Source organism: Hemicordylus capensis, chromosome 2, assembly GCF_027244095.1.
Source record: "Hemicordylus capensis ecotype Gifberg chromosome 2, rHemCap1.1.pri, whole genome shotgun sequence".
Taxonomy (NCBI): Eukaryota; Metazoa; Chordata; class Lepidosauria; order Squamata; family Cordylidae; genus Hemicordylus; species Hemicordylus capensis.
Genome location: NC_069658.1, coordinates 137,490,298 through 137,514,172, shown reverse-complemented (window position 1 = coordinate 137,514,172; position 23,875 = coordinate 137,490,298). Strand labels below are relative to the sequence as shown.

The following is a 23,875-nucleotide window of genomic DNA, read 5'->3' as shown; positions in this document are numbered from 1 at the left end:
CTGTGGGGAGAGCGGGTCAATCCCACTCTCCCTGCAAACCCCTATCCGCTCTACACATGTGTGTGTCGGTTACATGTAGAGTCTTTATATATATGTAATGTGACCACCAGCTTGTGGGTTGAGGGATTGCCAGTTGCTGCTGCCTTCTTTGGTGGCTGCTCGGGACCAGACTTTCTCTGTGGCTTCCCCAGAACTTTGGAATATGCTCCCTGTTGAAATAAGAGCATCTCCTTCTCTTTTTGTTTTCCGGAAGACCCTCAGGATGCACCTGTTCTCACAGACTTTTAACTGGAATTAATTTTTAATAATTTGTTTTAAGAACTTGTTTTATGAGATTGTTTTTATTGTGTCTTGTGGAATTTTAATCTGTTCTTACATTTTATATTGTTTTACATTTTGTACACCTCCTAGAGATGTACACATCAGGCAGTATAAACATATGATAGTAAGCAAGTAAATAAACTTGCAGTCCAGTTTTCATGTTACTGAGTTTGGTAGCTCCTGAAAACTGTTGCTTGGTTGGTTGGTTCTACATCTCCTATGTTGCATATGAACATTTGAATGACATTAGGTCATATTGATCATGTTGGCCTTTCTCACACATCACCATCTGTGGCCAAATTGGAGCTCACAGTAGCAGCAATACTGGCATGGAAAAATACAGCATGGCTCTACATGATTGGAACTTCAGACATTGAATTGGTGTGGAATGGAACCATGGAAGAGCAGTTCCTTGGCAATCACTCCAATCTCAGAAACAGGGGAATCAGGCCATCCTCCTGCTTCCTTTTGAGGAGCAATGCAAATGAGGGAAAATACTGCATGTAGATTCCTGGGAAGTAGGGAAAAGGTATGATGAGAAGCATCTACCTCCAGTTGCTACATAAACAAAATGAAAGTTTCAGATTATCTAACCTGCCCTGGCAGAATGTTACCTCTAGCCTTCATTCCTGCCTATCCTTGTTATATTCTGTCTGATCACTTAACATCCCCAGTGATGTGCTGCCACAGACCCCTATTTTTGCAGGCAAAAAGGTGGTGTGTGTGCATTTGTTATAACAATTTTTGTTTGAAGTAAGAGGATGTAAAGAAGCAACAGGAGCAGTCCAGTCGAGAAGTTTATGTTCGTTCTTTCATAAACATTACATTTTCTGATGGGAAATACTGTACAATCAACTTGCAGCCAAGAATGATGGGAAGAGAAAGCTTTTGGGAATGATCCAGCTAAAAGTTAAGCACTTTATAATGTTCATTCACTTCAATGGAAGAGATGTAAGCACATGCTTAAAATAAGTGCTTAATTTTGGCTGTGCCATACTATACCACAAAGTTTATCCAAAATTGTTGCAGTAATGTGTGTGTCCCCCCCACCCCCCGCCGACCCTGTCATATTTATGATTGTATTGATTGGGAGGGGGTGGTGTACTAGTTAATGCACAGTCTTGTCTTTAAAAAGAAACCCTTCTCATTAATATCTCTGTAGTGCTCATAGAGATGTGGTAACTAATAACACATTTCCAAATATTTATTGTGGTGTATTGCACCTCCTGTTAGATTTTTAAGTGAAAACATGTCTTTATAGATAATAGAAGATTAAATTGGAGGCCTCTCTTCTGCTCTTCATTTCATTCCAATTTCTTTTCCCTGTAGGTTCATATAGATAACTCTCCAATTATGTCTCTCTGTAATTTATGAACACCGCATTGCAACCCTTTATAGGGTTTTTTAAAATATATATCTAGAGAGAATAATCAATGGCAAATTTTATTTTTGAAGACTTCAGACAGAGCAGTATGGATCCAGGTGCCTTCCAAATTCATTTTAACTTTCTTTAGATTAAATTCATTTCCCTTCTAAGCGAATTTGACACTTGTGCAAGAAGCTATATAGCATTTGTCCTCTCTCTCATCCATTCAGATCTGCACACGTATATAATTCAAAGGGGGAGACAGATTAAAAAGTTTCAAAGGAACACAGATAACATCTTTCCAACCTTTTTGAATACCTAGCATTCCTACAGTCCACATCTTCTGGTTGCCCTCTGCAGTACCTTCTGTATATCTAGTATATATCCTTTTTTTTTTTTTAAATGGCCATTGCCGATCAAAGGATTCCAAATCCAGCCTTGATAGACTGCTATATGATTTCTTGGTGGGCATAAAAGGAAGGCTGAACATACATTCCTGAAAGATAGTTCTCTTGTCACAAAGCTTCATTTTTTCTGTTTTTCAAGTCTGTCCCATGCTGCTTCTTTCACAGTGTTTAAAACTCCAAAGCTTTGTCCATGCTGATGGATAGTCTGAGCACGCAGTTCAATTACACATTGCTCACAGCATGTATGCTTTGCATATTCTACTCTTTCCTGCGTTCTTGTTTGTTTTTCCATATGTCTGCATATCTTGGGTTGTGTGACAGTAGCTGGGCTGCCCGTTGGGGTGCGTGGCAAGGCTTTGCATGTCCCATCTGCCACCTAGAGTGACCTTTTAAAAAAAGGTTCTAAGAGTAGTACTACTGCAGTCCTACACAATAACAAAACAGCATAACTGCTCACCACAAATAAATGTTCACTTTGCTCCAGAAAACAAGGAACAGATGATTTTTAAAAGATCCTTGACAACTATTAAGGGGGGTGAGCTAGTGTGGGTTGGCTCCCCCCACTCTCCTTTCCCTATCTGACAGCCCAAGCAAGGTGCTGGTGGGACAGGCCCCGAAAACTCTCCTACACTGGCAGCTGTTAGTAGAAGAGAGCCTTCTTTCTCGGACTTCCAAGCAGACTCCCATCTGTGTGTCCAAGGGAAAGTGAGGACTGAGCCTGTGTGGTCATACACATTTCATACTTTAAGTAGAAGCTATATCAATCTACCTTCAATGGATGTTTTTCCAGAGCAACACAAGGACTAAAATGATTCCAAGACTTACCTTGTACAGATAAAGGGAAAGCGTGCCGTCGAGTCGGTGTCAGCTCCCAGTGACCACAGAGCCCTGTGATTGTCTTTGGTAGAATACAAGAGGGGTTTACCATTGCCATCTCCCTCACAGTATGAGATGATGCCTTTCAGCGTCTTCCTATAGTACAGATACCACATGTTAAATTGATATCAAAGAAGAAAAATAACTTCCTTTGGAATAAGAAGTGGGGTAATCTAGGCAAAGGGAGGTCAAGTGTTACATGTCACGCCCCAACCATTTTTCCCCAGTTGCATTATTTTCATTGGAAGTTATTTCCAAGGAAATATGACTAGCCTTTCAGCATGTTGTTGTTGTTGATAATAATAATTAATTAATTCAATTTCTATACTGCCCTTCCAAAAATGGCTCAGGGCGGTTTACACAGAGGAATAATATATAAATAAGATGGATCCCTGTCCCCAAAGGGCTCACAATCTAAAAAGAAACATAAAGTAGACACCAGCAACAGTCACTGGAGGTACTGTGTGGTGGTAGATAGGGCCAGTTACTCTACCCCCGCTAAATAAAGAGAATCACCACATTAAAAAGTGCCTCTTTGCCAAGTTAGCAGGGGTTAGGGTTAAATTTTATGTTAAATGTTTTATGTTAAATTTTATGGTGTAACATTATGCAGCCATAAATGGCAAATGCTAGTGCAGCAGGCATTTTGTGGATGTGGAGATAGCTACATTGCAGATTCTGGTCCCAACACCATTGTTTTATTCTATGCTTGTAATCAAACGTGTCTGCATTGTGGGTCAGTGGTGTGGTTGGTTTATCCACAACCCAACTATGTATGGCTTGCAATGCTGATTAGATCTACATGGCCTGAGCCCAGTTACTTTGGAACCGAACACACACAAAAAGGGGAGGCCACAACACCACCTTCTCCCCCAGCCTTGGCCACACACCACACTGATAAAAGCACTGATAGACTTGGTCCTCAGTGAGCAGGATTTCCCCAGCATGTGCACCTAGCCGAAGAATGTGGCTTGGGCACTGATGAGTATCAAAAGTCGTATCTCAAGGGCGAAACCTGAGCCATTGCCATTTTTGTCAGATTTTCCCTGGGGTGAGCACACATGGTGGTGATAGGCCGCTTGGCAGCCTTGAGAGTTCAAGAATGGTCTGACAGCACATATACTTCCACGGCTAAAGCCAAGCGGGTTCACTTCTTTAAGCTGCCTAGATTACCTGGGAGCTATAGGTAAGGTGGTCTGAGCTCCTCCCTGGAAAAGCAGGTTATAAGTCTAACAAATATGTCAGGAGTTTCCAAGTGACCCTCGGTGCCCCAGATGCCTTGGCTACTTTCTTCTGCATGGAGCTGCTGCGGCACAAGCAGACTCTAACCCCCTGCCCTCCCCAGAGCAGCAGAAACTGTATCAAAGTTCTCTGCTCATATATTGCTCCTGTGCAAGCCAAGACAAAGGCAAAAAGGAGTGAGCAGATGAGATACTACTGCAGACATAGCAGAGTAGATTCCCCACCCCCATCAGAGAAACGTGTGTGTGTGAGAGAGAGAGAGACAGACTCTGAGCACTTCTGTGCCCTCACAAGGCTGGAAAGCGAAAGACCCCTTTACCTACTACTCTGTGGGCAAAGCCATTGTAGTTGGGACTTCAGCCCTTCCGTTGGCTCCCTTGTTGAGAGTACCATTGCCAACCAGGTAGGTGCGTATGGTAGAATCCTGTGCTTTGTAAGATCTCCCTGCATTCTCTACCATTTCTGCCTTTGTTTTGCTTTTATCTTCAGAATGCCTCACCCTCCCTCGTATCTGTGCAGCATGAAGTGAGCAAATCTGTAGTGTTCTTGAACTCTGCCTCTTTACCTATCTACTTCCCACGCTGCCGCCGCCACACTTTTCTCATTGCTATTTAATGTGTCACTTTAGGGTGAGGATTTTCAAACTGGGAGGTGGTTGTGTGGGAAGAAAACAAGGGCGGAGTTCATGGCAAACGCGTTATGCATTCCACTTGCTGTGTGTGGAAACCTCCGAAGGCTGCGTTTTACTTCATATTCTTGTGAGTCTCCTCACAAGCCTAGCTCTAATTTTCCTAATTTAGTGGCCCAGTTCACACCAGCCGCCTTCTGCATGATCTTGTATCTGGCCGTGTGAAAATTGCAATTGGAAGTCGACCATCTATCCATATGTGCACCTTGTTTTACCCCCACTGCTAAACTTGGAAAGCACAGCATGTGGCTGTGACCCCATTGCTTCTCTGCCAATATAGCTGTGGTTGTGGCCATACTCAGAACTTGGGAAAATGTGTTCATTCATCCCCCACTGCCCACCACTTACTGTCTTATACACACACACACACACACACACACACACTTCTCTGATGGTGGGGTGGGGAATCTACTCTGCTTTGTCTGCAGTAATATCCCTTCCATTTAGCCTTGCTTTACAGATTTCAAATGTACAGAAACTTACCAAGGAACTGAGCTACCTTTGCCATTGCATCTTTCTCCTTTTCACAGAAGATTTTTAAACCTATGTTTCATTTCCCAGATATACTTCCTCTTCCATCACTCTACTTTACTGCTCCAATGTGCTGCATCCAAATAGATTTGGTCTCCACTGATTTCTCACCCTTTCTTTTCCCCCACTGGTGGTATTTCCTAACTTTGAGGCTTTTTTCTTTTAAGCAATCTGTCTTAGATTACATCAGTATAAGTGTTAACAGAGACTTGGAGCACAACACTTTACTGCTTGTGCAATATTTATTTGTCTTAATATCTTAGTAAGTTGTTGCTTTTCACAAGTTTAATGCCTTCATTTGGGGAGTTTCGCCTCACTTTTTTTTTTTAACAAGCATGTGTGCTTCTGAATAAATTTCCTTTTAGCTTTTTGATTTCTAAAGGACAATGAACTCTGCACACATTTTCTCCCCTGACACACACATATACACTCATACATTCATTATCTGTTTTATTAGCATACTTTCCAGTCGGCTTATGAGATAATCCGGCATTCCGTGTGTGTGTGCCCATCCAGCTTCTCAATGCCTGGACCAATATGAACCAAATCAGGTAGATTTGTAGGGACAGCTCAAGGGCATAGTTTGTGATGATGTCATCCACCCAGTTCAAGATGGCAGACATGTAAACTTTTGAGGCACAAGTGGGGTAATTTGTGGACTGCTTAACTGGTTTGAACCAAATTTGCTACAGCTGTAGAGACACATAGGAATGCCTCAATGGCATAGTTTGTGATGATGTCATCCATCCCGATCCAAGATGGCAGACGTGTGAACTTTTGATGCACAAGAGGGCTAACTTGTGGACCGCCTAACCGATTTGAACCAAATTTGGCACAGTTGTAGTGAGTGACAGACAGGGACACCTCAGTGGCATGGTTTGCAATGATGTTATCCACCCTCACTCAAGATGTCAGACACACAAACATTTTAGGCACAATTGGGCTAACTTGTGAACTGCCTAACCAGTTTGAACCAAATTTGCTACAGGTGTAGGGACACAGAGAGATGGTTCAAGGACATAGTTTGTAATGATGTCATGATTACATAGTTTGTAATGGTGGATACATGAATGTTTGAGGTACAAGTGGGAAACAATTGGGACCAAATTTGGTATATTTGTAGGGACACATAGAGACACCTCAAATACATAGTTTGTGATGTCATCCACCTCAATTCAAGATGGCAGATGCATGAACATTTGAGGCATAAGTGGCTAACTTGTGAACTGCCTAAATGGTCTGAACCAAATTTAGTCCAGTTGTAGGAATAGCAAAAGGCAAAGAAGCAGATTAGTTCTTACTAGAATAACTTGTTTTCACTTGTTGGCTTCCATACTTTGGTCACACTGGCTTTCTAGCATAGTATGCCATCATCTACTCTTTCGATGTTCATCTTAAGGGCCCGTGTGACCAATAGCCATTCACAGGCAAGATGTGCCAGGACAAAAAGGAAACAGCCCAGAACATCTTGGTAAACTCCTCTCTTAACTGGCTTCCAACCCAGCCTAAATTGCTTAGGCCAGGTTGCTGAAAAGGAAGGGAGGTGATTAAAATGCAACAGGAGAGGGCAATGCCCACTTAAACTTTCCAAAGGGTTCAAAGCCTGATCAGACTAGAGCCTGAATTGCAAGTTTGGCCAACCCTGTGCTTTCCTTGTGCCATGGGAGCATCCAGATAATCTCTGGATCCTTCCACCCTGCCCTGCCTTTCGTAAGGCAGGACACCAGCGTGGTGTAGTGGTTAGAGTGCTGGGCTAGGACTGGGAAGACCCAAGTTCAAATCCCCATTCAGCCATGAGACTAGCTGGGTGACTCTGGGCCAGTCACTTCTCTCTCAGCCTGACCTACTTCACAGGGTTGTTGTGAGGAGAAACTTAAGTATGTAGTACACCGCTCTGGGCTCCTTGGAGGAAGAGCGGAATATAAAATGTAAATAAACATGTAAATAAAATGACTTGCACTACATATATTTATTCTTTTGTAATATATTAGAGGTGTGATGTTGTACATAAAAGACTTGGAGCAGATCATAAATGAGGTTAAAGGTGGGGGAAGACAGAAGAATGTGCATCTCCTTCCAGTAACCTCACCATTTCCCCGCTTTCCCCTGTGAAGCCATCTCTTCCTTTCCCTAGTTTGTACCCTATCAAATTGAGGGCCTGTAATTTCCTATCATAGCTATATAGCTAGAACTTGGCTTTGTTGAATTGGGTGTGTGTGTGTTGCAGTTGTTTTATTATAGGTTTTGGGTTCGGTTTTGTTTTTTGCTGATAATTGCATTATGTACAATTTTCACCATATTTGACATCTCAGATGTATGACATGGTTTATGTGTGGATTCTTGTAAAGACCATAACTGAAGGCGACACATGACACTGTTCACACTAGCAGCCCTACCCAGGGAAACCCTGGGCTATTACCTAGGTAGAAGAGTGAGTGCACCCTTCTACCCAGTACCTGGTTGTGTGAGCAGACACAGAAATGTGTGCCTAGGATGCCTGGATTGCAGGGAAATCCCTCAGCACACAGTGCACTGAGGGATGCAGGAGGCCACAGCCTGCTTTTCTCCTACCCCCTGGCCACTCTCGGAACTGCCGCATGCCGGTCATGTGGATGCACCACGCTGACAAGCCCGAGAGCAGCTTGAATCATGCGCAGGAAAGCAGGACAACTCCTGCCTTCCCCCAGCCAGGTAAGCATAGGTCATGTGAACAACCTTAATTAATCAAAGCCTCCTTAGTGCTTAATACAATTACAAATTGTCTTGCAATTTGCATGGTACAGGATTTCTAGCACCTGATCTAGACAACTGTAAACCAAGGCCTTGATGCCTCTTGTGGTTGGGGAAGTATTCACAGAATCTGGGAGCCTGCCAAGATAATTCAGCACCTTGCCATACAATTGTGGCATCCAAGCAACCTCCTGCCAAATACCGCTTGTCCTGCTTGCTTTGGAAAAGAAGGGGAAGCTGCTGCCATTCTGATCAGCAAAACCTCTGCCAGAAGAGGCAAACCAAGTTCCAGTCAGCAAGGTTTATTTTGGCTGCTGTTGTTATTGGCTGCCCTAGTCTTTGTCTTTCTCAGATCTTGCCGGTGTTGTATACTAACCTCTCCCTAAGAAGTATACCAAATTGTGCTGTTGGGACATCTTAGACCATATAACCAAAGGGGCCTTTATTCCTGTGCAGGCTTTTTTTTTTTAATGTGCGACCAGACACAAAATGTGCAGTTCCCACCCCCTAACGTGTTTTATGTTGTAAAAAGTGACTGATAACAATGAAAAGAGTAAAGTGAGTAGTACAGTTTCCTCTAGAACCCAGACCCTATTTTTCTTCGCTTTGCCAATGAAACTTCTCACAGACTCCACTGCTGTTCCTCAAAGAGTCTTATCCAGTGACACTCTTCTGCAACAGTGCTCTCAAATTCCCAATTCTGAGAATTTTCTCCCAGTCTATGTAGGCTTTTGAACATCATGGCATGTGATTCCAGGCAAAAAATGTGTGCACAAACAAAGAAAATGCATAGGTGTGTGTTGTAGCAGCACGTGCTACACACACAAATTATATTCACATACCATTATGCAGGCTTTCTAAAAAAACAACAACCCTGGCCTCATGTTTTAAAACTTTCAAAACTGATAGGAATTTGAAAATTGGTGTGTGATATAGTGTTGGTGAGGACGCTGTTCAAATAAAAAGGTCCTTCCTGAAGGCTTAAACCATTGAGTTAAATGAACTTTAGCAGGGCCTTAAGAGGCAGCCCCTAAGAATCTCTGCAGCTCCTTCTGGAGGAAGCAACATGAACTGTCTCATCCACTGCCAGGGACCAAAAAACTGACCGGCCCCCATGTATCCTGATATAATTGTACCCTTGTGCTCTTCTTAATTGTAGGCCACTTTGGGAGTCAGTCTTGGTCATAAAGTTGGTATAAGTATAACGATTACATATATGGATCTTGAGCATAGACATACTGTATGCCACCCGTACAGAACAGTATTTCATAGCTTTGCTTAACATGAACACCTTTTATGCTCCTTGAGGACTAGCTACAGCCAATAGGTGCCTTTGTGGGGTAGAGAAACAAGAAAGATCATGATGATTGCTTTTCGAATTTATGATATCTTGCAGCTCCTTAGAAAATTCAGAGCAGCTTACTGGGCTTCCCTTAGTCTCCATCCATATACTAAGTAGGTCCACCCCAGCTTAGTGTCTACAGTGCTGCTTGCTACTACAGACAATTCAACAGGCCATTTGTGATTTGTCCTCTTTCTGCAGCTTAGCTTTGTGACTCATGGGCTGCAAAAAGCCTGAATTAAGAGTCTTGCATAGTTTATTCCTACAGGTGAAACTCGGAAAATTAGAATATCGTGCAAAAGTCCATTAATTTCAGTAATGCAAATTAAAAGGTGAAACTGATATATGAGACAGACGCATTACATGCAAAGCGAGATAAGTCAAGCCTTAATTTGTTATAATTGTGATGATCATGGCGTACAGCTCATGAAAACCCCAAATCCACCATCTCAGAAAATTAGAATATTACATGGAACCAAGAAGACAAGGATTGAAGAATAGAACAATATCGGACCTTTGAAAAGTATACAGTGTACTGTGCTTGATTGGCCAGCAAACTCGCCTGACCTGACCCCATAGAGAATCTATGGGGCATTGCCAAGAGAAGGATGAGAGACATGAGACCAAACAATGCAGAATTGCTGAAGGCCGCTAATGAAGCATCCTGGTCTTCCATAATACCTCATCAGTGCCACAGGCTGATAGCATCCATGCCACGCCGCATTGAGGCAGTAATTGCTGCAAAAGGGGCCCAAACCAAGTACTGAATACATATGCATGCTTATACTTTTCAGAGGTCCGATATTGTTCTATTCTTCAATCCTTGTCTTCTTGGTTCCATGTAATATTCTAATTTTCTGAGATTGTGGATTTGGGGTTCTCATGAGCTGTACGCCATGATCATCACAATTATAACAAATTAAGGCTTGACTTATCTCGCTTTGCATGTAATGCGTCTGTCTCATATATCAGTTTCACCTTTTAATTTGCATTACTGAAATTAATGGACTTTTGCACGATATTCCAATTTTCCGAGTTTCACCTGTAGAAATCAAAAGAAGTATAGTGTTCTTTTAAAAGTTTGTTTACAGAAAACAGGATTCAGAGTAAGACTTGTGTGAATGAAATAATACCCCTCATGCCTGGGGGAAGGGCAATATGTACTGATCTCCCCCTTCCCCTTGCAGCTCCCTGTGCCTGCCAAAAATACATCCCTGAGGGTTAGGCTGCAGAGGGAAAGGGAGATCAACAAAAATCAGTCTTCTTTCCCTCATGCAAGCAGAAGTGATCTAGATACTGCCAGTATTTTAATACTGCCTTCTCTGCCTTATAGGGGGCGCCCAAAGCAACAGACAATATGGTTAAGGCAATCTAAAATGTAACAGTGAAATAAATTAAAATGTCAGTTCTTAAAAAAAAAAAGATTAAACATTCATATGAAAAATAATTTAAAAATTCAGCTCTAACAGTTGTCTTCAAAACATTTATTGTACTCAAGCCCAACCTTAGGAATTTTGATTGCAGAAATGCAGTTTAGAAAAATCTGTTATTTGAAATGTATTGTTTTCGCAAATAATAAACCCACAATTGTGGCTCAGACCAGATTATTTTTTGTGAGGAAGCACTAATTTATATACTGGTGGAGAACAGAATGGAAAGAAGTATTGTCACAGAGCAAGAGTATAGGGAGTAATCATGCAAAACCTTAGCCATTAATACAGAAAGCCTTGTAATAGGAGATGGTAGTTGCAAACTGTAGACTCCAGAATGAGGAGTTGTGGCACAGGCAGTGAAGTAGAATCAGGAATATTAATAGTTTAATGAAATAGATACTATGTACAGAGAGGCCAGTGCAGTCTGCCTTCAGTGCTCTTGCTGCTTGTTATTTGTCAGCCCCACCTCTAGTCCAGGATTGGACTAAAAAGTAACTAAAGCATCATTCAAGAGCTGGCCTGGATCAAGGAATGGGTTAAGCAAAAACACCACATCCCTCTTAGGAGAGGAGAGCTGGTCTTGTGGTAGCAAGCATGACTTGTCCCCATAGCTAAGCAGGGTCTGCCGTGGTTGCATCTGAATGGGAGACGTGTGTGAGCACTGCAAGATATTCCCCTAAGGGGATGAAGCCACTCTGGGAAGAGCAGAAGGTTTCAAGTTCCCTCCCTGGCTTCTCCAAGATAGGGCTCAGAGAGATTCTTGCCTGCAACCTTGGAGAAGCCGCTGCCAGTCTGTGAAGGCAATACTAAGCTAGACCGACCAATGGTCTGACTCAGTATATGGCAGTTTCCTTTGTTCCTCTTTCCCCCACCCAAGACAAGTCCCATCAAAATACTAACAAAATTTGAAACACTAAACTATACACACAAGCTTGTAGGAACATGGCAGCATGGGTGCAACCTGCTGCCGATGGCCCCTAGCTGCCCTAACCACGCTCCCTGCGCCTGACTTCAGATACAGAGGGCGTGGCCATATGTGGAAATGGGGCTATGTGACTCCATTCGCAAGGAGCTTCAGCCAGGCTAGGAATCCAGCACTGCTTGAAGCTTCTTGCCAATGGGGCTGTGCGGCCCTGTTTCCGAATATGGCCACGCCCCCTGGGTTGGATGTCAGATGCAAGGGGCGGAGGGGGCGGCCCCACGGGGAGTGACAGCCAGGTTCTTTAGACTTTCCTCACAATGGTGGCTCCGCCCCTGTATATACAAAACTAGATCAAAAGGAAGATAAAAGCATGCACCCCGACCCTCAGAGCTACCAGCAGCAGCTGGTGCTCATCTGGGCAGGCGATCTGCCCGCCCAAAGAGAGGGAACTGCTCATGTGCAGGGAGGTAAGCTCTTCAGGTAAGCTAACCCTATTGCCCATTCTCACTAGTTGTGAGAAAGGGCTCGTTGTGTTTGTGAATACACAGGAGTGTGCAAAGTGACAAAGATGGGTATGATAGGCACCAGTACTTTCTCCTTCCTTTTGGTGTGCTTGCTGGAACATATACGGCTCAAAGTGAGCAGTGTGGTGTAGCGGTTAGAGTGCTGGACTAGGACCGGGGAGACCCGAGTTCAAATCCCCATTCAGCCATGATACTAGCTGGGTGACTCTGGGCCAGTCACTTCTCTCTCAGCCTAGCCTACTTCACAGGGTTGTTGTGAGGAGAAACTTAACTATTATACACCACTCTGGGCTCCTTGAAGGAAGAGTAGAAGATAAATGTTAAATAAACAAACAAACAAATAAATAAATAAATAAATTGTGTTTGTCACTTAGTGACTCAAGTATGTAGTACACCGCTCTGGGCTCCTTGGAGAAAGAGCGGGATATAAATGTAATAATAATAATAATAATCGATGTCTGGATAAAACAAACCAGTCAATAACACCTGTCTGACTGTGTAAACAAGAAATAATAATAAATAATAAATAATGATGATGTTTCTGCAGGGCTTAAAATACGTGGTGAGTGCTACAGTACATACCTGCCAACATGTCCCTGTTTCCCCATTCACCGGAATGGGAAAATAGGGACATGTTGGCAGTTATGTGTATACTTAGAGCCTGACACTTCCGTTCTGTCTCCATACTTGCCAGATTCTTGTTCACGTTGACCTAGTCTGAGGTCCAACCAGAGGCGTAACTATAGGGGGGCAGGGGGGGCACGTGCCCCGGGCGCCATCTTTTCTGGTCACGTGGGGGGCGCCGCCATGACAATTTTTTAAAAAATTTTTTGTTAATACAAATGTTTCCTGCTCAGTGCAGCAGCGCTGCAGCAGTCAAGGGAGCGCGTCGGCGCCCCCTCCCCCACGAGCGGTCCCTTCCGCGCCCCCTGCGCCCATTGCTTTGCTGGCGCCTGGCGGCCAGTCAGTCGCCTGGCTTGGCGGCGGCAGGCGATTGTGAGGAAAAACCTAAGTATAATGTAGCATGTTGGGGGGGCAGGGGGGCGCCATTTCAGTGCTTGCCCCGGGCGCCGTTTTCCCTAGTTACGCCTCTGAATCCAACTTAGATTTCAGTATGGTTGCCTTTGGCTGTGACCTGGCCCTGGGCAGCTTTCCCTCCTACCCTGCTTCCACACAGTCACTTCTCCCTCCTCTTACCTAGTTGTTTGCACCCAGAAAACCAAACCTTGCAAGCACACACAGCTCCCAAACCTTGGTAGGTAGAACACAGTTTTCACTTGTGTCAGTGACCTCACAGTTTGCCTATGTGCCTGCCAATAAATGTGCTGTCCATATGCCATGGAATATAGTATACAAGTGTGGCATACGCTCTATTTGAGTCCAAAGGACTCAGCAGGTATGTCAAACATTAGGCTCTGTTTTGTGGGGCTTTAAAGTTTATTATTAATGTTGTGACCTGCTAATTGTGTAAAGGCACGTACACCAGGACTTTAGCTTCTGAGATTGCCAGGAAGGCAGTTTTGGTGATTAGCTTGATGAGCCAGTGTTCCAAATATACATTATATGTTGTATATAAAGAGAGTAGTCTGTGAGTCAGGATACTATACCATACTATACTACTAATACATATATAACTTTTCAACAAAGTTTGCAAAGCAGTTTACATAGAAATGTAAATGAATAAGATATCTCCTCTTCAGGTCTAGCTTATGATCATTATTATTTTCCTATATTCCTGTGTAGTAGACAGTTGTGGGGAAATCCTCATTAAGACCTCTGTAGTGCCCCCTGCCTTTTGATTATCTCTACTAATTGGTTAAATAGCATTGACTTTCTTTGTGGAAGTTGAGTAGTCTCTATTTTTCTTTCTTTTCCTTTTTCTATCAGCTTGGAGTTGTATAGGACAAAAACCTAGTCTCTGTTTTCAAAAGAAAAGTTTCACACCCTTCCCTTCTTTATCCTTTGGTATCATAACGTTACAGTTGTGATCAATACTCCCTTTCCTGCCAGCCACATATTTCTGGCTTAATGACACTTGATGTCTTTGGACTTCTGTGTGGATATTGCTCTCCTCGTAGCAGAACTTGAGACAATAACTTCTGCGGTTGGATCTTCCCTTTAGTGAGAAATAGAACTTTTGAATATTTACTGTCAACTTCAAGCACAGGATAGCTTGGTTTTCGTTTTATGTTTGCTCCATACTTGCACATTGTTTTCCAACTTGTTTCGGGATTTTTCCTTTGTGATGTGATGAATGAATTTCAGCATAGATTAAGTTTCTGTTAAAAATTATGTTTGTGTTAAATTGTTAGATTTTTGTGTTAGATTGTTAGACAGTATGTTAGCTGATATGGCTATATTTATGTCCAGTGAAGCCATAACCGAGGTAACAGATAAAGTTATAGTTATCCTGTGTTCTTTATGTATGATGGATATATGAAGGAAAGTTTTATAGTATATTAAACTGCTTATTTTTCAGAACATGATATTTTATTTTATTTTTTGGAACTCTGATATTTTTAATAGTGCTTCCTCGTGAGATGAACCATTCAAGATCTTTTTTCAGAAGTTATTCCAAATTTAAATTAATAAACTATAATAAGAGTAGATGTTAGAATTGTAACTTTTCCCCCTCACACACCCCTATAAAATAAATCTTGAAAGACTTAATGAGTTAAGACAGTATTAATCAGGTGGGGGTTTTGTGCAGCAACATTGAGTAAAGAAGCTACCCCCTTAAATTTTAAGTAGGGAAACTTACTAAAACCAGTTTGATTTTTTGTGTGTGGGACCATTGCCACAAATGTGTATTGTCTCATGGCTTCAACCAGCCATCATCTCCTGAAAAGAGGCAGAGCTGGTGCTGTCTCAGTAGCTGCTTTTCACATGCACATGTATCATTCACTTGATCTCTCTTCACTTGATGACTCTCAGCGAAACTGAAAGTCTCCACAGAAAGGCATTTGAGCTGACACTGGGCAATATGAAAGTTCTGCCTCTAGTGTTTAGTCTCATTCCTGCATGCAAACCAACTCTCAGTGCCACAGTCAACAAGTGACAAATGTGCATATGGGAAGTGACCCTTGGCATATACTCGCCTCAACTGGCCTAAAAGAAAAGCATACAGAACAAAATTCTTTGCAGGCTTACTGTGATTTCAGTGAAGTTGAACAGAAGCTGCATTTCGACTTTGGATCATTATGCTTCTTCTGTCCGTTGGTGTTACCAACTCTTCTCATTTCCCCACAGATTCTTCCTATTCGGAACCTCCGGACGTCCAACAGCAATTGAACCACTATCAGTCAGCAGCTCTGGCAAGGAATAATAACAACATTAGCCCTGTCCCGCTTTCTGGTGCAGACAAAGCTGAAGCCACCCTTAACTGTGAATTTTGTGAATTCTCCTCGGGTTACATTCAGAGCATTCGGCGTCATTATCGTGACAAACATGGAGGGAAGAAACTTTTCAAATGTAAAGATTGTTCCTTTTATACAGGCTTTAAGTAAGTACTTGTATAAAATAGTATAATGTTATCACTTTTTAACTTAAGGCAACCTCAGTGAACTTTGATAGTTAAATACATAGTGGCAGTAGATGAGAATAAAAAACATCAACATGGCCTCATCACATATGCTATTGTCTGTGGTTTGTCTGTTTTTTAATTGCCTGGTAGCACATGAACAGCAAATTTAGAAATGTGTGGCTATGGTTGTGCCACACGTTCCGAAATCTTGCTCAGTATTGGAGATTTTGCTTTATTAACAAATAGGCCTCTCCATTCCTCATTGTTGTGGAGAATGAAAATCTTGAAAAACATGGACAGTATATATACTTTAATTTTAGAACTGAAGTGTAGATAGGGGAATTAATTGAGTTGCTTCCCACACAACTTCCTATTCTTTCTCTGGGCCCCAGGCCCTTATCATTTCATATCTGTTTGTTGTCCGTTTTCTGAGAATTTTTAAAATCACACACACACACACACACACCCTTTGTTAAACTGAATAATTATCACAGCCTACAGCGTCCATCTGACAGGGGAATCATCCAGTGCACCGCACACGGTGCGCGGTGCATTGTGGGATACCCCGAGCACGGAATGTATTGTCCCAGCCTCCAGCAAGCTGCACAGCTCCTGGGAGCGCTGTTCATGTGCGCAGCCGAGCCATGTGGCCAGGAGGGCAAGGGGATCGTCTGTGGGGGAAGGTAAGTACAGTGTAGACTTTCACCCCACCCTCCCTGCATCCCGGTCGTATGAATAGCCTTTATTTGTAGCTCCAATCTTACTTTTTTGCACTCCTTCATTACACAAGCATGTGAATCGGGCCCTGCATCTTTCAGAAACAACCTGGAAAGTATCCCTTGATGCCAGCAGAGCTCTCTACTTTCAGAGAAGGTGCAAAAAGAAGAAGAAGAACAACAACCTTGTGCAGTCACAAAACTTCCCACAGCGGTTTTTCCCTGATCTCCTTTAGTTACAGGTTGACATTTGCCCTGAAGCAAGAGGAATTTAGAAACTAGCCTGGGGGAAGTGATAGTGAATTCCTATTGACTCTGTAGTGTTATGCAGTCAGCAAAACCTTCATTCTCCTAACTTTGGAATCATTGAAGTTGGTTTTGACTCAAACTTTCCAAAAGCATTTCACAGACAATATGTGGAAGATTTCCGGTAAAGGTGTGAATAGTGGGGTTATATTGTGTATCATTTTGCTTCCTTAACTTTCTGTAGCAGAGAAAAAAATCCCACTGTTAACAGGTGTATAGGTTGTCCATTGGAGTTAATGGCAAATTATTTCAAATCACAATCCGTAACAATATTTATATATACATACCATAATTTGGACCATGATATGGAGCATGGGATTCTTCACAGTCTCTCCCCCACCCCCCACCCCCACACACCCCATCTGTCCCAGTCATGGGAACGTGGATGGTGTTTTCTGCAGTTGCATTGAGGTACTGGTATTGTGGGCCAAAGGAGCAAATTTCTTCCATTTTACCTTCTTGAAATATCTCTGCTGGCCCGTGAATGCCCATCCCCTTCCCTTTCCAGTGCTTTTCTAGGTGTCAGGCCTGAGACCAAACAAAACCTGGCCAGCCTGTATGGTCTTTGCTTTGTTTTAATTTATTTAATGCATTTACATCTCACCTTTCTTTCTAACAACATGTATCCAGGGCAACTGATATTTATTTATTTATTTATTTATTCGATTTCTATACCGCCCTTCCAAAAATGGCTAAGGGCAGTTTACATAGAGAAATAATACATAAATAAGATGGATCCCTATCCCCAAAGGGCTCACAATCTAAAAAATTAATAAAACACAACTAAATCCACAGTACCCAGAATGACAACAGCAACAAAAAGACACCTGAGAGTGATAAAAGGTTCTAGGAAGATGAAGATAAAAATGTCCACTCCTCAGATGTTCCATTTTCTGCTGTTGTAGCTCTTCCAGCTGCTACCACTGTTTCCCTCTTTGAAGGTTCTTTCGTGACCATGCGGGGGGCGGCGGGATAACACACATGCATCCCAGAAGCATGTCCCTTACCAACTAGGGCCAGGTAGCACCAGATGTGTTTCATGCTGGGGACAGCTCATCTTCTCCCATGAGTGGCTGGGTAGTCTGCAGTTCCTGGCTCTTCTCAGTGGTAAGGGTAGCTTATAAAGGCTCTGGGAAGACCGTGATGAAAAAATGCCCACTTCCACTCAGATGTTCCTAGTTAAGCTTGTGGTTGGTACAAACATATATCTCATAACTGTGGTTTCAAATCCTGTTTAAAAGGAATTCTAGTTGTCCTTAATCACATTTAACATTGGAGACAAGGGCTGACTTGTTCCTTAGTGTAATGCAAGTGGAACAGACCTGCCCACACCACTACAGGTCTCTAAATTACCCAGCTACAGTGCTGCGCAAGAGGGCAGTTCTGCTACTGCTTACTCTTGTGCAATCACATGTCATGTGCTGCTTTTATTATTCTCAATGGAAAGCAGTGCAGAACGTTCAGTTGCGCAAGGGTCAGCGATACTGGTATTGCCCTCTTGCACAGCACTTTTGCCAGGTGATTTAGAGCCCCACAGCAGTACAGGCAGACCTGTACCACCTGCATTACACTGTGGGACATGTCAGCCCTTGCCTCCAGTGTTAAATGTGATTATGGACAACCAGAACCCAAGTTATGTTGTGGAGTGCAGTGGTCAATGACGTTTAACTGCAGTGAAGGCAAGATTCACAAACTGAGTGAAAGGGAAGAGAGCAAGTGATCTTCTGTGTCAGTGCTAAGCTCTTAACCGTAGTCAACCAAAATTACATCTGATATTCTTCGTGACAAATTTTGTGTTCAAGAAACAGAGAGTGGTATCTGTAGCTTCTGAAACAAACCAACATTACCTAATGGTTCCATCTTATTTGTTTGTTATTTCTCTGTGTAAACCTCCCTGAGCCATTTTCGGAAGGGCGTTATAGAAGTCAAATGAATGAATGAATGAATGAATGGTTGTGGTTCCATAGCACCTGATCTAAGCCTGTCCTCTACTTCCTGTGTTTATAGATCTGCTTTTACTATGCATGTGGAAGCTGGGCATTCAGCAGTTCCTGAGGAAGGACCCAAAGATCTCCGTTGTCCTCTCTGTCTGTACCACACCAAATATAAACGGAACATGATTGACCATATCGTCCTTCATAGAGGTAAAAGAACCCTGCAATAATGAACCAGTGGCCAACCTCGGCCCATGCTTTTACCTCCTGTTCTCAGTGGAGAGCCAGATGTCCCCGGAAGTTTGCAAGGTGGGAAAGATGGTGATATCCATCACTAGTTGCTAGTCTCCAGCATCCTGGTAGTCAGAAATACAGAAGCTTTGAACAGGGATGATGTAGGGGGAAGTTTTGCTGGCCTCAAAATGTTGCTGTTTGCTACATTTGTGTTTTCTCATGGAACTCACTCCCACCATAACGAACGTATGTATGTGTGTGTGTGCGTGTGTATTGCTAAAGGACAGCAATTCCATGTCATCTTATGCCTATAATGTATTTCTCGGCCTGGCATTAAGCCTCACCTAGTCTTTTGGCACAGAATTGCAAACATTTGGCTTCTTTAGAGGTGTTTTTCCCCTTTAAGAAAACTAAAGAGGAATTTCAGATTTTGTTGGCTGCAGATTTATAAGCTCAGAAGAGACAGCTGTTTGGACTCTTCAAGGCTGGGAATCCTGCCCATAGTTATCACACTTGATGCTTGGAGATGGTCTGTTGGCTATCGAAATCCATACCCATGTGTTCGGGTGGCGTTCTGCCTGATCACAGGCTGAGCAGCATCCCCCAGCAGGGAATTGGTGCTGAGGTAATGAGAGTTATATGTGCCATCTCTTTGGGAGAAAATCTTTCTCCCCCCTCCCTTTTTTTTTTTAAGCATTGGAGCACATGCATGGCGATGTGCCATTTTTCCATACGCAGGCTCTTCTATTACTTTGAGTACCTGAACGGGGTATGCAAGAAGACTAGAGTTCACAGTAATTTTCAGGCTGTGTAGGAAAGGCAGGCCAATGACTTTCACAGCTGCCCCTTCAAATACAAAGACCTCTCTGGGATTCAAAATGCAAGTAACAGAGCCACCTCAGTAAATGTACAAGCTGAGCAAACAATGGCTTCCAGTGTTGAGCTTAACCTCCAAGGGAGTTATAGCGCCAGACTGCCAGAGCCTGCTGACCTCCAGGGCATGCTAGAAGGGTTATCTATTTTACAAGACTTCTTAAAATGGAGGTTCCATAGAGGCCTCTAGAGCTGGTGTCCGTTTTTTGTTTTAAATCTTCTGGAGTGGATAAGTGGATCAACTGAGCTCCTGGTTCCTCCAAGGTTTATTTTCTGAGGAGTTTTAACTGTGTCTGGAATGTGCTGCTTAAAGAAACTTCTGAATTGTAAATAGGTACTGTTGGAGGAAGGCCCAACAGTGTGGTGGATGAAAGCAAAAACTGTTAATGATTTTAACATCTTCGCTTCCCTTTAATTGTTGAAAGCAAACTTTCAGGCATTTAGTTCAGCTGACTCTCATAATCTCCCTGAAAGAATCAGCAAGGTGATTTTTGCCTCCTGAACTTGCGTGTCGATTTGTCAGCGCCAGGGTCTCCCTTGTGACCCTCTCAATAAGCAGCCTCTTGCCTGCTTGAGAGATGTAGACAGGAATTGCCCATTGCTGGGGGAGCTGTGCATGGATTGCAAAATGGCTTGAGCAAGAGCTGAAGATGGGTTTTATATATCAAGCTTCCTGAACCAAACGTAAGCATGGACACTGCCAAACTCTGAAGCTGGGTTTGTTTTTGTTTGTTTGTTTGTTTGTTTGTTTTTTAATGGGGCATAATGTCCCTCTTTTTGTTTGGGTTTCTTTGGTTAAGTCTTTCATCAGAGTTAAAATTTTGGCCTAGGGAGGGAAGGCTTTATTTTCTTCTACCTATCTAAAAGTACCATGGTGACAAAAACAACAATAATCCCACAGTCATAGAATAAATGTGAACCAAAACTATTATAACAAATGAAGAAAAATCCATATTGGAGGGAAACATATGCATACCAATTAAAGACATTTCCCCCTCGTAACCAAAGTAGTTTATTACAAATAAGTTAGCATTTTAACATGCCCTGCAGTTAATAAAAGATTTGCGAGTTTAATTAATTTTATTCTCTCATATGAATCGGTTTCTGAAAGCATGCAGAGAGGTGCACAAAGAATAACCATTGTGATGTGGAGAATTCTGTAGAAATTGTGTTACATACCCACCACCACTGAAAAGTGGCAACTGTCAAGTTATGCGTTTTCTAACCCTTTCACCCTCCAGACTGGGTCAGGCAGTAGTATTCGTCAGATGCTCCAAGGGCTGCATGAGATTCGGGATCTCTTCTCCTATGGCTTTTTCCTCTCTTACCACCTGATCAAGGGTGGCTAGCCAGTAAGGGTGGGGCGGGAGCTATGCACAAACACAGGATCTAGCAGAATATCAGACTTACCAACAGTCAGATAACTCTCTCAAGCAGGGAGCTTTCTCCAGCCCCTCCTCCCTGGGCCTGTAACTGGATATCCCCCAGAAGCGAGAAGCGAACTACTTTTTCCACCCATTTTTAACTGGCTTTTTGGGGTGGGGCCAAGCCAGCACCCACCCTAGCAATCAGACTGGCTGGAGCAGCTTGACGAGCAGCTGTTCAAGCCAGTAAGAGCAAAACAGGAAATTAGAGGGGGGACGGGTTGGAGGAAGCTTTCTGCAAGGTAGGGGGGGAGGAATTGGTGGGGGGGGGGGCTTGATGAGAGAGAGGCATGTTAATGCCTGCCTGTGGGTAAGAGGTATATCTGTGGGTAGAGGAAAGGGAAGGTCTGGGAAAGAGGGGTGGTGGGGGCTTTGGCAGTGGGTACTCTAGCTAGAATAGAATAGCAGGAAGGCAAAGAGTTGTGGCTGAAACAGAGAATTTGTATGAAACAGTAATCTGCACATCTTTAAGTGCTCTCAAATGATCCCCTATAGATGAACACAGAGCTGGCTCTACTCCCCGCCACCCACCTCCGGATCTTGGCCTGGACATCTGAGGCTGCTTCTGAAGGTTCACTAAGCTTCAGGAGCAGCTTATTGGGAGACACACGAGTTTGCTTTCAGAAATGGGGAAGTGGACTTGGAGGGTGGGGCTGAGAAACCCCACTGCACAATCCATGGTACTCTCCGGCTGACAAGATGCATGGCCTACTGTCTCCATAACTCTCTGCCCCAAGGTGCTGCAGGAGCTTCATAAACAGCCCCAACTCTATGCACAAGCAGCGCTGCCGCAGTTTCCCCCATTTGCCGCAGTGGGGAGAACTGCAGTAGCGCTGCTTATGCAACTGCTCGTTCAGAACAATGTTGAGCCTGCTGCTGAGTCCAAAGCGTTCTGGCGCTGAAATGCTGCATATCAAGCCTACCACTGTGGAGCCCTTTGGATTTATCTCAAACAACATTTTGTTTGTTTCTTTTATTGTAGGACTGGTTAGATTATCAAGTACAAACTGAGCCTTGATAATTGCCTAGTAGGTGACATCAGTATGAAGAATAATATAGATCATATCTGAATTTCTAGTCTGACAGTTAAATAAGTGCTTAGGATTGAGCATACTAAGTTTGCTACAGCATTGTTATAGATTGTGACATTATATGAACATCATAGGACCATTATGCAAGACTTCTAGGCAAATGCACGGACACTAATCAGAATTACTCTAATTTTTCCACTCCGTCGTGTGTTTTTCTTCAGAAGAATTTTCTGCCACATTGCTCCCCTTTTTCTCTCTTGCTGTAAGACCAAATAACCTGACCATTACTATAGGAAAAAAAATATCTGCTCAACATTTGTTGCACCATTTTCTGGGCTGTCATTCTTATAATTAAACAGCAAGCATCTATTGATTTTATACCATTTAGCTGTCAGCGTTCCTCAGAGAATCCTGGGAACTGTAGTTTGGTGAGGGAACTGAGAATTCTGTTTGGGATTCCTAGCCCCTCACTGAATTGCAGTTCCCAAACCTTTCATGGGGAAAAGGAATGATTATTAAACCAGTTAATTTATGTTTCCCCCTTGCATTTTCCATCCACAAACTATCATCTCAAAAGCACACCAAGATTTTTTGTGATGTCTCAGATTGTGATGTCTGTTCATGTGCTTGACTGGCATGAGTCCACATATGACTCTATCACTCTGCATCACCTACATCTAATTCTCATTGCTTCAGATCTTTTCCAGTGTATATCAGTATCTCAAACCCAATTGACAAGATTTTGTAGCTTGCTCTTCTCAAGTTTTTACCATCTATCTACAGTGAGGGAAATAAGTATTTGATCCCCTGCTGATTTTGTCCGTTTGCCCTCTGACACAGAAATGACCAGGCTATAATTGGAATGGTAGGTTTATTGTAACTGTGAGAGACAGAATAACAACAAACAAACCCTCAAAAGCCCAGTGCCCAAAAGTCAGCGATGGATTTGCATTGTAGTGAGGGAAATAAGTATTCGATCCCCTATCAACCAGCAAGATTTCAGGCTCCCAGGTGTCTTTTCACTATATGCAGGTAACGAGCTGAGCTGAGGAACACCCTCTGTAAGGGAGTGCTCCTAATCCCAGCTTGTTACAGTACCTGTATAAAAGACACCTGTCCATAGAAGCAAGCAATCACTCAGCTTCCAAACTCACCACCATGCCCAAGACCAAAGAGCTGTCGAAGGATGTCAGGGACAAGGTTGTAGACCTGCACAAGGCTGGACTGGGCTACAAGACTATCGCCAAGCAGCTTGGTGAGAAGGTGACTACAGTTGGCACGATAACTCACAAATGGAAGAAACACAAAATAACTGTCAATCTCCCTCGGTCTGGGGCTCCATGCAAGATCTCACCTCGTGGAGTTGCAATGATCATGAGAACGGTGACAAAGCAGCCCAGAACTACACGGGGGGAACTTGTCAATGATCTCAGGGCAGCTGGAACTATAGTC

At 43.1% G+C, this 23,875-nt stretch overlaps 1 protein-coding gene and 1 long non-coding RNA gene across 11 annotated transcripts in view; one reads left to right on the top strand and one right to left on the bottom strand.

Annotated features, from left to right (window-relative positions):
- The window catches only part of ZNF462 (zinc finger protein 462), a 170,428-nt gene that overhangs the window by 125,491 nt on the left and 21,062 nt on the right, over window positions 1-23,875 (top strand). For all 10 annotated transcript variants that reach the window (XR_008316128.1, XM_053296025.1, XM_053296021.1 and 7 more), the window contains 2 exons: window positions 15,632-15,884; window positions 18,935-19,071. Coding sequence is in view for 9 of the 10 variants with exons in the window: in XM_053296025.1 (XP_053152000.1) it covers window positions 15,632-15,884; window positions 18,935-19,071 (390 nt within the window). In the remaining variant the exon portion in view is untranslated. The remainder of the gene's footprint in view (window positions 1-15,631; window positions 15,885-18,934; window positions 19,072-23,875) is intronic.
- LOC128344933 (uncharacterized) lies at window positions 1,708-21,516 on the bottom strand. Its single transcript, XR_008316129.1, has 4 exons — window positions 21,379-21,516; window positions 15,533-15,693; window positions 2,920-3,066; window positions 1,708-1,919 (listed from the first exon to the last, which is right to left on the bottom strand). It is a non-coding gene; the product is annotated as an uncharacterized LOC128344933 (long non-coding RNA).